Source organism: Eschrichtius robustus, chromosome 17 (genome assembly GCF_028021215.1).
Source record: "Eschrichtius robustus isolate mEscRob2 chromosome 17, mEscRob2.pri, whole genome shotgun sequence".
Lineage (NCBI taxonomy): Eukaryota > Metazoa > Chordata > Mammalia > Artiodactyla > Eschrichtiidae > Eschrichtius > Eschrichtius robustus.
Window position 1 is genome coordinate 12,901,711 of NC_090840.1, and position 17,873 is coordinate 12,919,583.

The following is a 17,873-nucleotide window of genomic DNA, read 5'->3' on the forward strand; positions in this document are numbered from 1 at the left end:
GCCGGTGCGTCACAACTACTGAGCCTGCGCTCTAGAGCCCATGAGCCGCAACTGCTGAAGCCCGCACGCCTAGAGCCTGTGCTCTGCAACAAGAGAAACCACCACAATGAGAAGCCTGCGCACCGCACTGAAGAGTAGCCCCCGCTCGCCGCAACTAGAGAAAGCCCGCGCACAGCAGTGAAGACCCAACGCAGTCAAAAATAAATAAATAAGTAAATTTTTAAAAAATTATAAAAAGAAAATTTTAATGATTTTATCTTTGAAGTTGTTTTGTAAGGAAGACAGTGGAGCTTGAACGTGAGCAGAGGAGATACATCCATGCATGTGTCCACCATGCCTTGCTGCCCTATTTCAAATAGCATTTGCGATCACTATGAGGCTTGTTCACACACTTAATTTGTAATCAGTTTGATTCTCGCTGGACTCTCATGCATTGTGACTACACTGCAATTCAGTGCCTATGTTCCTTTTCAAAACATCTTCTGCTGAGTGAGATGGGGAGCTGATAGCCCCAAGGAGGCCAAGCTTTCCATTTGAATCAGACTTGCTTCTGTAATAGGCAGTGGCGTTCTAAGAAACACAAATGACCAAGGAACCCCATCATATCCTTTCTTACTTGGTTACTTCCCTGTATTTGCCAACCTCTTATATTGAAAATGATAATATAGGAGGGAAGGGAAAGATAGGGCAACCCGTTGTTCCTTTTCCTTTCAGTCCTTCCTTACTCATCAGTAGAGAGTGCTGGTGAAATGTGTGCATATCAAGAAACAAATTAAAAACAGTTTTGTGCAAAATAAAAATATTTCCCCTGTTCTGATAAGAACAAAAATATATAAACATGTATTAATACTTCCTACAAAATACTAATGATGCTGCATATGAGTTAAATGCTCAAATATTTGTATTTAAGACTGGAATTGTACAATATAAAGATAAATGGTAAAATTCATGTCAATAATTTAAAATTTTAGTATTAGACTGACAGCTACTTCTATTACATTTTCTGGTAATAGCTTTATTGAAATATAATTTGCACACCATAAAATTCACCCACCTAAAATGTACAGTTCAGTGGCTTTTTGAATATTCACAGAGTTGTACAACCATCACCACTATCTGTTATACTTTCAGAACATTTTCATTACCCCAAAGGAAACCCCGTACTCATTAGCAGTCACCCCCCATGCCCCCTCTCCCCAGAGTTCCCGGAAACCTAATCTGCTTTCTGTCTCTATGGATTTGCCTATTCTGGACATTTCATATAAATGGAATCATACAATTTGTGGTCTTTTATTACTGGCTTCTTTCACTTAGCATAATGTTTTTGAGGTTCATCCATGTTGTAGCATGTATCACTTCATTCCTTTTTTTTTAAAATATTGATAAAATACACAACGTAAAATTGACCATTTTAACCATTTTCCAATGTACAGTTCAGTGGCATTAAGTACATTCACAATGTTACGCAATCATCACCACTATCCATTTCTAGAACTTTTTCATAATCCCCAACAGAAAGTCTGTACTCATTAAACAATAACTCTCTATTCCTCCCTATCTCTAGCCCCTGGGAATCTCTATTTGACTTTCTGTCTCTATGAATTTGTCTCTTCACAAAGTCTCATTCCTTTTTATGGCTGAATAATATTCCAATATATATAAGTGATTTTATATATATATATATATATATATATATATATATAATCACTTAAAAAATCATTCATCTGTTAATGGACCCTTGGGTTGTTTCTACCTTTTGGCTATTGTGAATAATGCTGCTATGAACATTGGTGTAAAAGTATCTGTTTAAGTCCCTGCTTTCAACTCTTTTGCATATATACCTATAAGTGGAATTGCTGGATCATGTGGTAATTCTATGTTTAACTTTATGAGGATCCACCAAACTGCTTTCCATAGTGGCCACACCATTTTACATTCCCACCAGTAATGCACAAGGGTTCTAATCTCTCCACATCACCCCTATTAACATTTTATAAGTAATAAAATATTTTTAAAAGAAAAAGCTTTATATAAAAAACAGCATTTTCCCCTGCTTTTGGAATAAGAGGCCCATATTTTCATTTTACATTGGACCTTACAAATTATGTGGCTGGCCCTGGCTACTAGAATGACAAAAATTAAAAAGACCAACAACAACGGATGTTATCAAGGATGTAGAGAAGTTGGAATTCTCATATATTGTTGATGAGAGTATAGAATAGTACAACCATTTTGCAAACTGCTCTGGCAGTTTCTATATAGTTAAATATATATTTACCTTATGATCCAAAAGAAAAATAAACATGTATACAAAAAACTCTTATCGTGAATGGAGAGAAGACTAATTTGAGAAATATTTGGGAGATAGCATCCTAGGAATAGAATTGAATCCATAGATTGAATGCTTATAAGGGATGAGGGGAGGATAGCAAGGAGAATGGGATGTTTCCACATTTTTTGTTTGGGTTTTAAGTGGATCAATGGTGATTCTCCTAATTGTGAGTAATGCACAAGAGCCATTTGAGGAGGAGAAATGATGAATTTGGTTTCTCACATGTTGAATTTGAGATATATTTTCTCCTAGTCACTCCTACTTAGATGGCCCACTTTCTATTATTTTTTTTTGGCACATAAAAGAACATTGTTGGGGACTTCCCTGGCAGTCCAGTAGTTAAGACTCCACGCTCCCAATTCAGGGGGCGTGGGTTCGATCCCTGGTCGGGGAACTAAGGTCCCACATGCCGCATGACGCAGCCAAAAGAAAAAAAAAAGAGAACGTTGTTTAATTTCAGCCTCCCTTGTAAGCCTGCACTACCTGCACTATATGACCAGTCTCCTTACCCTCTGCCTATTCCTCCCAATTCACGATTCTGGCTACATGCTTTGGACTGATGATACTCATCGTCAGGGGACACATAAACATTCAAATGTTTTCCTTGCCTTCTTCTTTTTTATGGCAGATCCTCTAATTTAGCCATATCTTGCAAAACAATCAAATTTACTTGTGTCTTTACTATCCAAAATTTAGACTGTAAAATTCTGTATAATAATATTTATTAATTTATAGACATATAGACCAAAGTGAACTTAAATAACAATAATGTTATTGTTGGATAATGGATAATGTCTTTTGACTTAGCTGTGGAAAGTAGAAGCATCACAGTATACATCTCAGGAAAGAAGTTTGGGGATGATATGGACCAACAAATGACTTTTCCAGTTCAGTGCAGTTTTTGGTCTTTTGTTGATATGGATTCATCTTCAAGAAGAAATATACAGAAAACCAATACTCTAATTGGTCAGATGGTAAAGTATATGTGTATTTTATTGTTAGAGTGTTGTTCAGGGAATTTAGTCACAGATTTTAATCTTAATGTTTTTATTGTTCTTAATGTTTTATTATTATTTCTGTGCTTAATTTCTATACTTAATTGGGCTAGAACTAAATAATGACACAGTTGTTTGAAAATTTTCATTTTTTAGTCATGCAAAGCAGGTGTCTGCTCACTAGAAATTATTATTTGAATAGGTAGTGGGAGAGGCTTTAATGAATAGTGTGTAAGAAGATAGTAAAAAGCATTTTAGAAAAATTTGTTATCACAAAGTTCCCATGTTATTTGGGAATCACTTTAAATAATAATAATAACAAATAATAAAATAATTATTACAATTATAGTTTTATAATTTAATATTATAATAATATAATTCTACTAATAGTTTAAATAATACTTAATTTGAAGTGTTTATGAAAATGCCAGTGTTTAATATTTGCCTTTTACATTTTTGTTTGATGCAGGATTGCAGTTTGATTCCAGCTAATCTCGTAGAGGCATTTGGATTATTGATTAACTGCAATGAATCATCTCCTTGCCACCCACTTCTTCCTACTGTGCAACATACTTTAAAGAAAGCCATTGATCCTGAAGGGCTGCTTTATGTAGCTTCTAAACAGTTCACAACTGAAGATTTTGAAAAGGTAAAAGTATGTGCTAATGTTTCTCAATGTAAATAAAACTCCCTTTGAACATTTAGTTTTCCTTATTTAGAATTCTTTTATTCCGATTTGCTTCCAGCTTTTAAGCATTTTAAGGACATTGTATAGAAAAAATTTAGGTTTATAATTAAACTAGAAACTGTAAGGACATAGGGACTTCCCTGGCCATCCAGTGGGTAAGACTCCATGCTCCCAGTGCAGGGGGCCCGGGTTCGATCCCTGGTCGGGGAATTAGATCCCACATGCATGCTGCAACTAAAACCCGGTGCAGCCAAAATAAATAAATAAATAAATATTTTTAAAAAACTATAAGGACATAGATATTAAAACGTTGAGTTTATTCTTTGAACCACTGACCAAATCACCATAGCTTAAAGCATTTCCATGAAAAGATTCAAAATAGAATATTTCTATAAAACATTATGTTGAGAGGCTTTATAAGTATACAGCTTTCTACATTTTACAGACTATTGAAAGGGAAACTTTACATGAATGCCTGCAGAGTTCTGACTATAGGGGATATCTCTCATGACTCACAAACCCATTTATTTTAATGTCCTGACCTGAAAACACGTGTGGTATGTTCAGATAATCTGAGAGTAGATGATGTAAATTTAGTAATGCCTGTCATAGCTACTAAAGGTAGTCAGGTATTTACAAGTGAAGCCCTTTTAATATTAACTATTCAGAAATCTGTCCACAGTAGAGTTAAAGTATCTGTGTAGGATAGCTAAAAGGCATGGAATACTGGGAAATGGGAATCCATGGGTCATTAAATTTTTTGTTCATACCTGCCTTCCTTGTAGCCCAAATTGCATGGATAAAAGGTTGAAAGGTGAGGTGGATTTAAAAATGAAATATAAGCATAATTTATTCACATAAATTAGAACAGAAAAAGAATAATATTTATGATAAAATAAGGTCTTTTTGATTGTTTTAGTATATAAAAAAAAGTAGTCTCTAGGAATTGGGATACTAAATAATATAGACACGCTAATGACCTGGAGAAATTTTTGCCCAGTTTTTCCCTGAAAGACAAACAAAATCTATGGATTTATTAGTCAGGCATTTACTGAATACTTTATATAGATGAGCCTCTTTCTGTTCTTTTATATTCTCTAAGAAATGTACATTTTTCTTCCTTAAATAGTTTATTATTTAATTGAGATATGAAACAATTAAGGGACAACTCAAGTGCTAAGCTGGGTGGTGCTGACTATGAGTATTTCATGAATTCAGAACGGAAGAGATCAAGTAGAATGCAAGAGTTAGGAAGACTTCAGGAGGCGGTGAGATTTTAGTTGGGCCTTAAGAAAAGATACGACTTAGATGATAGGAAGGATGGGCATTCAAAAAATAAAAATAGGAGCAAAGACATAAAAGTAGAGATGAGTATAAATGGAAAACTGTGAGAAAACCTGCCTGACTGGAGCAAAAATTGTATTATGGAGTCATCGAGGTAGGCAGTTCTTGCAGAAGTTGACAACTGGAGGCTAATGCTAACTCCCAGTGCTACACTCTCAGTAGCAGGGACAACGGGTCCTTTACTGAAAGGGGATATAGGTGGCGTATCACTGTGCCCCCATAGCATAAAATCTAGAGAGAGCTACCAATGTTATTAATAGTACTACTATCCAGTTCTGAAGGCCTGGAGGGAATTGTGGAGTATAAGGAGAATAAAGAAGACAGGACATATCCAACCCAGGACATATCCAGATCTTTTTAAAAGGTTATATTTAAAATATAGATATTGGGACTTACCTGGTGATGCAGTGATTAAGAATCCTCCTGCCAATGCAGGGAACATGGGTTTGAGCCCTGGTCCGGGAAGATCCCACATGCCGCGGAGCAACTAAGCCCGTGCGCTACAACTACTGAGACTGTGCTCTAGAGCCCATGAGCCACAACTACTGAGCCTGTGTACCACAACTACTGAAGTCCACACGCCTAGAGCCCATGCTCCACAACAAGAGAAGCCACCGCAATGAGAAGCCCGCACACCGCAAGGAAGAGTAGCCCCCACTCGCTGCAACTAGAGAAAGCCCGCGCGCAGCAACAAAGACCCAACGCAGCCAAAACTAAATAAAAATTTATAAAATATAGATATAATAATTAATAGCAACTTTTTATTACAGGTGATTTTTTCTCTTGGTTCTATGACTTGACAAACCAGAAAACAACAGATGGTGAAAAGTCTGGAAATGATGTCATAGAATAAGGACTTAAGGAACTAGGAATCACTCAGAAAGAAAAAAGCACAAACCTCAGAGAAAACAGTGATAATCATTAAGTTGAAGACTTATTCTCTACCCAAAATTTTACTGAGTCTCTAAGACCTACCTTCATAGTAGTTAACACAGTACATTGTTAGTGTTTGGTTGTGTTCTTTAAAAGGAAGGGAAGGAAGGAGGGCATGCAGCTCTAGGGCCAATGAGAGATAGTCTTATGGAAATAAACTGTCAGAGAATTAAGGCTATTCAAAGGGAAATGAGATTCTGAGGGAAGCTGTCTCCCACTAAAAGGCTGTAAGTGAGCCTTTGTTCCACTGGAAGCAAAGATCTGATAGTCATTCAAGTACATTGCACAGAATATTTCTGTACTAAAAGGGAGGAAGAGATTATTCTGGGTAAACTGTGATATTCTTTATAAGACTATGATTTAAAGTGCTCAATGAATTTGGGATGGCCGCAGATATTTAATCAATTTTGCTGTAAATAAAATATGCAAACTTTAAAAAAAAATGACAATATACTTTGGATTTTTGTAATATAGGCTCTATAATAAAGTTTGAATCTCTTAAATTTTCACACTTTCAATCTAGCTGCTTGCTTTTGCAAAGAATTTGAATGTCGAATTCAGCTTGGAGGCAGAAAGAATGATTCATGGCTATTACCTAGCAAGTCGCAGAATCAGAACAGATTCTATATGTGGATCAAAGCTGTCAGCATCTGCATTAAAATATTTGTAGGTATTCAGTTTTAAAACCATTATTGACCTTTAAATGATGTGTTTTATTAACTGTCTCACTTGTTTTTTTTGTTTGTTTGATTGCTGGTTGGTTGGCTTATAATATACCTTGTTCCAAAAGAATTTAAGGTGACAATAATTCCTTCTGTTGTAGTATTACATCATTTGAACCTCCAACAGTTTGTTTTCACTAAATTAATTTTTATTGGATACCCTGTGTCAGATATGTCTGAGAAAAATGCACTGAATTCAAGTGAAAATGACTATTTTTTAAAATGGGGCTGTTTACATTCTAGATATTTTGTAGTTGAACCTAGAAAAAAAATTAAGTATATTGTTCCTTGTACTCTTTTTTTTTTAAGTGTTAACATCTGTAACACTTTTTAAATTTTTAAATTTATTTTAATTTTATTTATTTGGTTGCACCAGGTTTTAGCTGCGGCAGGCAGGCTCCTTAGTTGCAGCTCGTGGTCTCCTTAGTTGTGGCATGCATATGGGACCTAGTTCCCTCACCAGGGATCAAGCTGGTGTCCCCTGCATTGAGAGCTCGGAGTCTTAACCACTGCACCACCAGGGAAGTCCCCTGTTCTTGTACTTTTAAATACTTTAGTAAACTCATGTATTATTGTTCCTTGAAAGGTTTTTTTTAAACTAATTTTTATTGTAAAAGTAAAGTACAGACGTACTGAAAGAAAAGTCTAAAATAATGAGTAGAGTGCCCTGCTAACCCTACCTATTACTATTCCACTCCCTAGAGATAATCACTGGTAAGAGTTTTTGTGTATCCTTTCGGATATTATTCATTCAAATACTAGCATATACAAATATGTAATTTAAATATGTGAAGTATATCAAACACATTTTATTTGACTATGTTATATATTTTAGATGAATATGTTATTTAAATATATTATATAAAAATATTTTTATAATGTATAAATCAGTATATACCTATATGGATAGATATTCTCTTTTTGCCCAAATGGAATCATGCAGGTATACATATCATGATGTCATACTATCAGTGCATAAAGAATTACCTCATTCTGTTTTAATAGCTGCATTACAGTTTTACTCTGTTGTGACATGGCTGTACCATAATTTAAACAGTCCCCTGTTGATAGACCATTACTTCATTTAATATAGGTTAACGTATAATCTCAACCAAATTATGAAGTAGGACCAGGGGTAAAATAATCCATTAAATAAATAAATAAATACCTTTTTATGACTGCAATACAAAATAAGATAAATGAAGGACTGATAGGATATGACAAGTATAGGACTATAAGCGATAAATATGTTTAGTTAATTTCTTCAACTGTATATTTATCTTCATAGAGCTAAAAAATTGCTAAAGATAGGGCAAAGAAGAAATTAACTGTGATGTTTTAAAATGGTAAACAGAATTGTATAATGCTTTCCATTTTCTGAAGTAATATTTCAAATGTTCAATACTCAAACCTTAAAAGGTTTGAAAGTCCTATTTTCTCATAATGCTTTTTCTCTGTAGTAAAAAGATATTTTTTATTTAAACTCACATAGTCTCAGTTTACATTTGACTCTACTGATCCAAGAATAAAGCAGAGTTAATTTTAACATGATAACTCTACTTTTTCCTATTTTAGAAATAAACATTAGAGATGGAGATGGGTTTTATGAAATAGCAAAGTAAATGAAGCAGTACTCAGAAGAGTCATAAACCTTGACTTTTTCTCCTCCTTCTATAGACAGGTACCTAATAACACCAGCCTTGCTTTTCTAGAGAAGTGGAGCTGAACAATGCTCTTTTCTTTCCCTGAAAGGCTATATTCATATTCTCTCCTGGTCAACAATTTTAGAAGAAGCTTAGGTGAGGACATCAGGAACATGATAATCAAATTTGTAAATAAACAACTCTGGAGAGATCTTCACAGGCTCAAATTATGATTTTAGTCTAGCAAGAAGAAAATTAATAGGAAAAAATGTAATGTCTTTTTTTTTTTTTTTTAATTTTGGCTGTGCTGTGTGTTTGTTGCAGCGTGCGGGCTTCTCTAGTTGCGGTTCACAGGCTCTGGAGCATGCGGGCTCAGTAGTTGAGGCATGCAGGCTTAGTTTGGTATGTGGGACCTTAGTTCTCCGACCAGGGATTGAACCCGGACCCCCTGCATTGGGAGCGTGGAGTCTTAACCACTGGACCACCAGGGAAGTCCCTGTAATGTCTTTAATTAGGTCCCAACCTCCCTGGTATAAGTGTGAATACATTGGAAAGGGGTGATCTGGCTTAATATGAAGAAGATTTGAGATTTCATTATTTTACATATAATATGAGTAAGCAATGTAATATGGCTGTAAATAATACTGTGATTTGGGGTTGTAGTAATAGAACATAGTATCAAGAGTGAGAAAATGCTAATTCTGCCCCACCTCTACCCTGCTGATCAAATCACACCTGTAGCGCTGTACTGAAAAGGAATATTAACCAAATCTGGTCACAAGGAGAATAGCCAAGATGACAAGGGGCTTGAAAATTATGTCACATGACATATTAAAAGAACTAGGAGGAACTTCCCTGGCGGTCCAGTGGTTATGACTCTGCGCTTCCAAAGCAGGGGGCACGGGTTCCATCCCTGGTTGGGGGAACCAAGATTCCATATGCCGCGTGGTGCAGCCCCCGCACCAAAAAAAAAAAAAAAAAAAGAACTAGGAATATTTATTTTGGAGAAAATAAAGCATGGAGCAACTAGAAAAGTTGTCTTTGAATATTTGAAGAGCTGTCACATTTAAGAAGTATTAGACTTGTTTTGTAATCCCAGAAGACAAAACAGGGACCAGTTGGTATACATTGCAGTGAAACCAATTTCAGCTTACATTTATATAATCTTTGTGGGTGAGTCCCAAAATTTTCAAATACCTTATTTGAAATCACAATAACCCTATTAATTATTATTATCCCCACTTTATAGCAGAGCTTCAAAAAATCTCGGAAGTTAAATGATTCATACAAACTCACACAGCTAGTAAATTCTAGAGACATAACCCAGGTTTTCTGATTCCCACATCCAGCAATCATTCAAGTACATTAAAGCTAGCTTAAAAATAAAAAATAAAGGAATGGATTGCCTCATGATTCCTAGTGAATCCTAGGTGAAGTTCAAAAGGGACCGAATAATAAGTAGCCTGGGATGTTGTAGAGAAAATTCAGTTACATGATGGGATTTGAAATTTGCTCTCTAAAATCTCTTCCAACACTGAAATTTCAAGATTCTATGAGGACTTCAAATGGATTAAGAACTGGGAGAAAACATGAAGGATGTGTCTATAAGAGATATTTAGTTAGGTTAATTTTTCCAATTGTGTATTTAACTGAACAGAACTTGGGGAGGGCGGGGTGTAGAATAATAAAGAAAAGCCAGGATAGAAACCAATTCTTTGATAATAAGTCAGGATACTTCCTTATTCTGGAACAGTCTATTCAACTTGGTAGGAAAAAATGCTTTGAAAAGAAACTAAACTAAAGGTGTGGCTTATGCTCACACATATCTTGGTTTGTTCCTGCCAAAATATATATTATCTTTATAATATCAACATATTTTGATTGGCATCAGTTTTCTTTTTTAGAGTTTCCCTATCTGAAGCCCATGCTCGACTGAACCTAAGGAATAAAGTGCTTAAAGAAGATGTACTTATTGCAGCCTTATTATTTGAAACATCTCTAACATTGAAATATGGTAATCTATTAAGTTATTAATGATAACTACAAATAATTATATTTAAACTTGAAGATTCTTAATCTGTTAAATTAAGATGTTACATATATTTTAAACAATATTTTAAAGAATAATAAATTTCTACCAGGTAAGTCCTGTTTGAATTTAAACATTTAGTAATTATTTACAGGTAGTATCATTATCTGATATCAAGTTCCTAATTGTGCATGATTGTTTCTATGCTTGAACTTTTGCATTGCTTAGAGAATTCTGAAAAAAAAGTATGGCACATGAAATGATTTAAAATTTATCTTCCTTTTAAAATAGCATGCAACATTTAATTGTCAAGCAATCCCCCAGACTGGAGTTAGACACATAACCAAAGAAAATGTGATCATCTTGCATCACCACCTTCTCTGAATTGCTAGTTATAATACTGTGACTATAGCATTTAATTATTTGAAATCAAAGGATCTTATCATGGTTTTGCTAATAAAAACATAAAGGGGCTCTTAAAGGTAAGAGTAAAGAGAATTATCCTCACAAAGTTCTTTTTGAATTATATGAGACATTAATTTTGATGAGATATACCATCCTTTAAACCAAACTTTGGTTCTGCTAACCTAAAACAATAAAACAGCCAGTTATTTTATCAGCAAAACAGTTTTATTCAGGAACAGGAAAGAATTGCAATTCAGGACATTGCAACTATGGTAAATCACATGCAAGTCTGGTAAAGCAAAGAAGAAACTCTTCTGTAGAGGACAAGTGGAGTTGGGAGGGTTGTTATAACAGAAAGTCCATTGGAGGAAACTGGGAGTTCCAAGTATAGTGGCTTTTCATTGGCTGCGTTGTGACAGTCTCTCTTTAGGGGCGCTATTGCCAGGCAAGGAGAAAATCTTTCTTCCTCCTGCTGGTGGTAGTAAAGTAGTGTCACTTCCTGCTGGAGATGCAGGTTATGTCTCTTCCTCTTGAGATCTGTATTGATGTTGAGAGGTACATGCATGAGAGCTCCCCCTTCTGGCCTCCCGACTCTATTTTAGTGAGATTTTTACTTTATTAATTTTCAGTTCCAGCCCTGGGAGTGAAAGGATGTATTAACACTGACTTTCCTGTGTGTATATGTTTAGTGTTTAAATTTGCTTCAAATTCAATTTATATTGTAATAACTTTTCACAGAGATTCATTAGAACATTAGAACTTTGTTCTATAATTATCTAAATCAAGAATTCTTAACCTAGGATCCATGGATACTGAGAGAGTCCTAGGGGCTTGTGAATCCCTAAATTATATGTAAATTTGTATATGCATGTGCTTTCTACCTTTTTGCTTAGGGAGAGGAATCATAAGTTTGGTTTTTTTTTAATTAAATTTTTTTTTTATACAGCAGGTTCTTATTAGTTATCCATTTTATACATATTAGTGTATACATGTCAATCCCAATCTCCCAGTTCACCCCACCACCACCACCCCTGCCACTTTCCCCCAATCATAAGATTTTTGAAGTATGTCTTAGAGTTTCATAACCCCCAGAAAAGGTTAATTATCATCCTGAATTAGTTTTACCTACCAAAAGAGAAAAACGCTTGTTCCCAACCAATATTAAATAAGAAGGATATGTATTTTTGTTTTTAACTTGCTTTATCTTTACCTTCTTATTCTATATTTTAAAATATACTTGATAAAATCTAAGACATTATTTTACATACCATGAAGAAAAAATGCTGCCAATTTTACTGTGACATGCTATCGCCATCAAAATTGTTAAGATACAACTAGATTTCAGTAAGAAGGCAAAAAATGTGTGTCTTTGAATTTAGAAACTGTGGTGTTATAATATTAAGGACTCCTGTAACTGAATATGGCTATTTTCACTTGATAACTATTTTGTCAAGACTTTCTTGAAGCATATAAGAAAGCTTTTGTTGAGGGAAATAAAACTATATGAAGTTTTTTTTCCTTTAGTTACTATTTGTTCTCATAATAAGTTTCAGTTAGGTATATTCTTTTTCAAGTCTGAAGCAAAGCAATGTTAAGAGCTCCTTAAATTTTACTTTAAACATAGCAGGAAAATAATCCCTACTCAGGGACATTTTTCTTGGATGCAAAAACCAATAGTTGCGTTTATGAACTAGATTTAGGAGTTGGGCAGTGGGGAGAGGGAAGAATTAAGGAAAGCTCCCAGGTTTCTGCCTTGAGCAACTGAGTGGATCATGGTGCCATTTACCAAGACTAGGAAGAAGGAGAAAAAGGTTTGGGCTGGGGCAGGGATCAAATTATATATATAAGTTTGAGACATCCTACAGAGATATCAATAGACAGATATAATAATCTGGAGTTTAGAAGAGAGTTCTAACCTAGAAATATAATTTAGGGATCGTCAGCACAGAGATGGTACTCAAAGCCATGGAATGGATGAAATCATAGAGAGAAAGACTATACAGAGAACCCCAGGACTGCCTTTGAAGAATTCCAATATTTAGAAATAGAGTTGAGGAGGAGAAACTAACAAATGAGACCGAGAAGCAGTTGTATTATAGAAACCAAGAAAGAGAGTGTTTCAAGAAAGGAGTGGAGTGGTCAACTGTATCATGTGTTGAGAGTTTGAATAAGATTAGATTTGGCCATCTAGAGGTTGTAGGTGGTCGTGATTAGAGCTATTTCAATGGAGTGGGGATTCGGGTGGGGTAGGAAGTGAAGATATGGAGACAGCACACATAGACAACTTTGAGAAGTTTGACTATGAAGATGAGGAAAGAAATAGGGTATTAGCTGGAGAAGGATGTGTGGTCCAGGAAGGGATTTTTTTTTTAAGATAGAAGATAATAGCTCATATGATGTGCAGTAGAAAGTAAACTAATGAAACTACAGAAAGAGGGGAAGATCAAAGGCGTAAAGTCCTTAAAAAGGTGAGAGGGGATGGGATCCAGAACACATGTGAAGGTAAAGGCCTCTTATAGAAGAATCACTTCATTTTATAGGAGGGAAAACAATGGACACAGAATCAGGTAGGTCTGTAGATTTGGTCTTTTACTCTACACAAGGTCAACAGGGTCATCAGCTAAAAATGAAAGGTTTGAGGAGAAAAGAATGGAATGTAATAGTCATTGCGGGTGGGGTTGGGAGGGCGGGGAAGAAGAGCAAATGTGTTAGAGAAACTCAACAGGGTTGTCAGGCAGTGCAACTGCCCATCTCAGGTTTCTGTGATTCATTTAAAGTGAAACCAAGCAATGCCAATTATGTGTTTTTCTGCCTAGCAGCATGAATGCAGGCACAAGGTAAATGGTCGGGTTCATGCAGAGTTGAGGTTTTGATAGATGAGTGTGGCAGAGCGTTGCAGGGGGGCAAGGGAGTGGGGGGACTGGCAAGGGAAGGACTCAAATTGGTTAAAAGAGGGAAGTGAATTGAAGGAAGCAGATTGGAGGTCTCTGAGATAGAAGACCTGGAAGCATAGGAGGTAGCATAGAGAAGAGGGACATTTGAACTCATGGTTTTGAAGTAAGTTTCTGGAGATATTAGTTTCCTCTGACTCTGGGAATGTGTGGTGGAGGTAGAGGGAAAAGGTCAGGACACTTGAAGATTGGCAGTTAAATGGGTCATTCACATGGAAATCACTGAATGGCAGGTATTAGGGAACAGAGGAAGATTGTGAGCCAAGTATTGAGAGCTGATTGTTGACTTCACTGTGCCAGGGGAAAGGGTGATAAAGCCCAGGTGGCACTGGGCATCAAAGGAAGAAAGATTTTTAACAAGAGGAAAGAATGGTCTGGAAGCCGCAAATGTGCAGCAATTTAGGCACTGACTCTTTCTTGTGACACTAAGGTATGTGGGGTGTTTGAGAGCCGCAAGGAAAGCAGTGTTCTCAGGGGACAGCAAGGTTTCAGGTAAGGTAAAGCAGTACAGGGAGCAGTCACAGAAGTCTGAGGCTACTTGTGTTTACTAATGACAGACAGCTCTAGGAAGGTAGGCACTGTCTGCTTGGCCAGCAGTTGTACTCCCAGCCAGTTACATTTAGGTACTCATTCAGTGAATCAATGAAATAGAATTTAAGAGCTTAACTTCTGCAATATTAGTCAAAGGTTTTGTTTTGTTTTGTTTTTTCAATTGTGGTAAAATATACATAACATAAAATTTACCTTCTTAACCATTTTTAAGTGTACAGTTTAGTGGTGTAAGGGACATTCACACCAACTCCATAACCTTTTCATTTTCCCAAACTGAAACTCCATACCCATTAAACAATAATTCTCTATTCTCCCCGTCCCCCAGCTCCTGGCAAGCACTATTCTACTTTCTATCTGTCTGGACTTGACTTCTCTAGGTACCTCATCTAAGTGGAATCATATGTTTGTCCTATTTTGTCTGGCTGATTTCACATAGTATAATGTCCTTAAGGTTCATCCACGTTGTAGCATGCATTAGAACTTCCTTTCTAAGATTGAATAATATTCCATTGTCCATATATATACCACATTTTGTTAATCTCTTCACCCATCAATGGACACTTAGGTTGCTTCTGCCTTTGGCTATTGTGAATAATGCTGCTAATGAACATGAGTGTGCAAATATCTCTTTGAGACCTTGCTTTCAACTCTTTTGGGTATATACCCAGAAGCCAAACTGCAGGATCTGTAATTCTGTTTAATTTTCTGATGAACTGCCATACTGTTTTCCTTAGGGGTTGCACCATTTTACATTTCCACTAACAGTGCACAGGGGTTCCAATTTCTCCACATCCTTGCCAAGACATGTTACTTTCTTCTGTTTTATTTTGGTTTTGATAGTAGCCATTCTTACTGGTGTGAAGTGGTATCTCATTGTGGTTTTCATTTGCATTTTTCTAATGATTACTGATGTTGAGTATCTTTTCATGTACTTATTGGCCATTTGTATATCTTCTTTGGTGAAATGTCTATTCAAGTCTTTTGCCCATTTTTTATTCAGGCTGTTTTCTTGTTCAGTTGTAGACCCCCTATCTGATACATGGCTTGCAAATATTTTCTCCCATTCTGTGAGTTGCCTTTTCACTTGTTGATTGTAACTTTTGATGCACAAAAGTTTTTAATTTTGATGTGGCCTATTTTATCTATTTTCTTTCATTGCCTGTGCTTTTGGTGTTATATCATAGAAAACATTGCCAAATTCAATGTCATAAAGCATTTCCCCAGTGTGTTTTTCTAAGAGTTTTATAGTCTTAGTTCTTACATGTAGGTCTTTGATTCACTGAATTAATTTTTATGATGTAAGGTAAGGAACCAACTTCATTCTTTTGCACATGGATATCACTTTCACAGCACCATTTGTTGGAAAGACCATCTTTTCCCATTGAATGGTCTTGACACCCTTTTCAAAAATCATTTAAATATATACGCAAGGTTATTTCTCTTCTATTCCATAGATTTATCTTTTTATTGTTTCTCTACCTTCCAGTACCTTCTCTCCTTACTTTTTCCACCTCCTCACATCACTATTCAGCTTCAGAACACTAATGGCTATTTCAATGGATGACAAATTTCTATAGTTTCCAAACTTTAAGATTTAAACATCAATGTTTCTTCCATTGACCCTGACCCTGGTACCAGTTTGTGCATTTACTGAACCTGTTTCCTGGGTCTCAAAATTTTTTTTAAAATAATAGCTATTGAAATACTCTATTAGATAGATCAGAACTTAATTGTAAAACTTTCAGTATTTTGTTGAAAATATGATTTCATATTTAGCACTTTAAGTTTTTCTCATTTATACTTTTTCTTTCTTCACTTAGGGGCCGCTGTACTTTGTGTTGCTCCAAATGCAGTATTTCCATTTGAACTGTATAATGAAGAATATTTAGAGCAAAGGGATATCTATCTGACTCAGTGCCAACAACAGCTCCAGCAGTTTATTGCCACATATGGACCTGGGACAGCTATCTTTGCTAGCGATGAATAGGCAATCTGAGGAAATTCTTTTTCTTCATTCCTTTTTAAGCAGTGGAAAAAAGTGTGAGTGATTTTGAAGTAATGCTTCAGGTAATGTGTGTAGGGGTACATTAGAATGCCACCTTAAAAAATATAAAATATGATTTCTTCAAATTAATTGCTAATGGAATAAACACTAATACAAATCTCAAAGCCAACAGCAGAAATTTATAATTTAGGATAATCTTATTAAAAAAACTTCTGGTTAGCCCAGTGTACCAGTTGTCCACAGATTAAAATATAAAGAATGTTGCAAACTAAGCAATGGAAAAAAAAAAAAATAGTAACTTTTGTGTAGTTCCCTCTATTTGTCACAAGATGGCAATAACACTTTAAGTATTTACTTACAAAGTAAAACCATTTTTTTCTTCATTTGTGAACCTGAAAAATTGATGAGTAAATAACAGCATTTATATAACCAGAAGCCTTCAATGTAAGGACTTTTCATGCTAGATATTGACATGTCTATTATGTTGTTTTAGAAGCCCTACTTATGGGATCAGGAAAAGCCTTGGAAATTTTCCATTTTTAAACCACGTTAAATGAAAAAAAGTAAGTTCCATTGAATCAAGGAGCAGTAGTTGGCTTCTTAAACCTAACTAGTTACAAGAAAGGTACCAAAAGGCAAAGAAACCAATTTGCAAACCCTGTCTTCATTTTTGGAGGGAAGATATCTGCTCTGAAAAGGTAGGAACACCGTGCAAAAATATACTTATCTTGTAAAATCCCCAAATCCTTGTATTTATTTTCCAAAGTTTTAATAAAAAAGACAATTCTACTCACTAAAAGGAAAATGTCATCACAAAATTGCCACCTTATTAACCAAGACACTGTCATGCATCAATTCTTTAGAAATAGGTACTTCATGGAGTTTAACCGTGAAGGCAGACAGCTCTCTCACTCTCTAGAGGACTTTAACAAGTCATTTATTACTTTATTTCCTAGCCGTTCATTCAACAGTATTTACTGAATATCCACTAGTGCCAGAGACTATACAGTGTTGTTTTCAGAAGGCAAACCTAGTCTAAAAAAAATTCATGTATTACAAATTAAAGACCTTATTTTGTGGCTTCTTATATACTACATTTCAGTTTTTTGTTCTCTATGGGATGAAATCAAAACATGTTTTATAAAACTAGGATCCATAAAATGGCCCCCATTTTACACTTGTGAAGTGTTCAGATTCTGTTGATGAAATGAAAGGACTAGTATCAAACACTGGGGGGAAAATGGTTTTCAAATGTTAGGCAAACACCGTAAGCA

General features: G+C 35.4%; 1 protein-coding gene across 1 annotated transcript in view; it reads left to right on the plus strand.

Moving 5' to 3' along the window:
- Positions 1-16,581, plus strand: part of MCMDC2 (minichromosome maintenance domain containing 2) — a 35,762-nt gene extending 19,181 nt beyond the window's left edge. Inside the window, exons 10-14 of the mRNA XM_068525826.1 lie at positions 3,140-3,306; positions 3,797-3,976; positions 6,816-6,958; positions 10,562-10,671; positions 16,415-16,581. Of these exons, the coding sequence (XP_068381927.1) occupies positions 3,140-3,306; positions 3,797-3,976; positions 6,816-6,958; positions 10,562-10,671; positions 16,415-16,581 (767 nt within the window). The remainder of the gene's footprint in view (positions 1-3,139; positions 3,307-3,796; positions 3,977-6,815; positions 6,959-10,561; positions 10,672-16,414) is intronic.
- Positions 16,582-17,873: the final 1,292 nt, after the last annotated feature.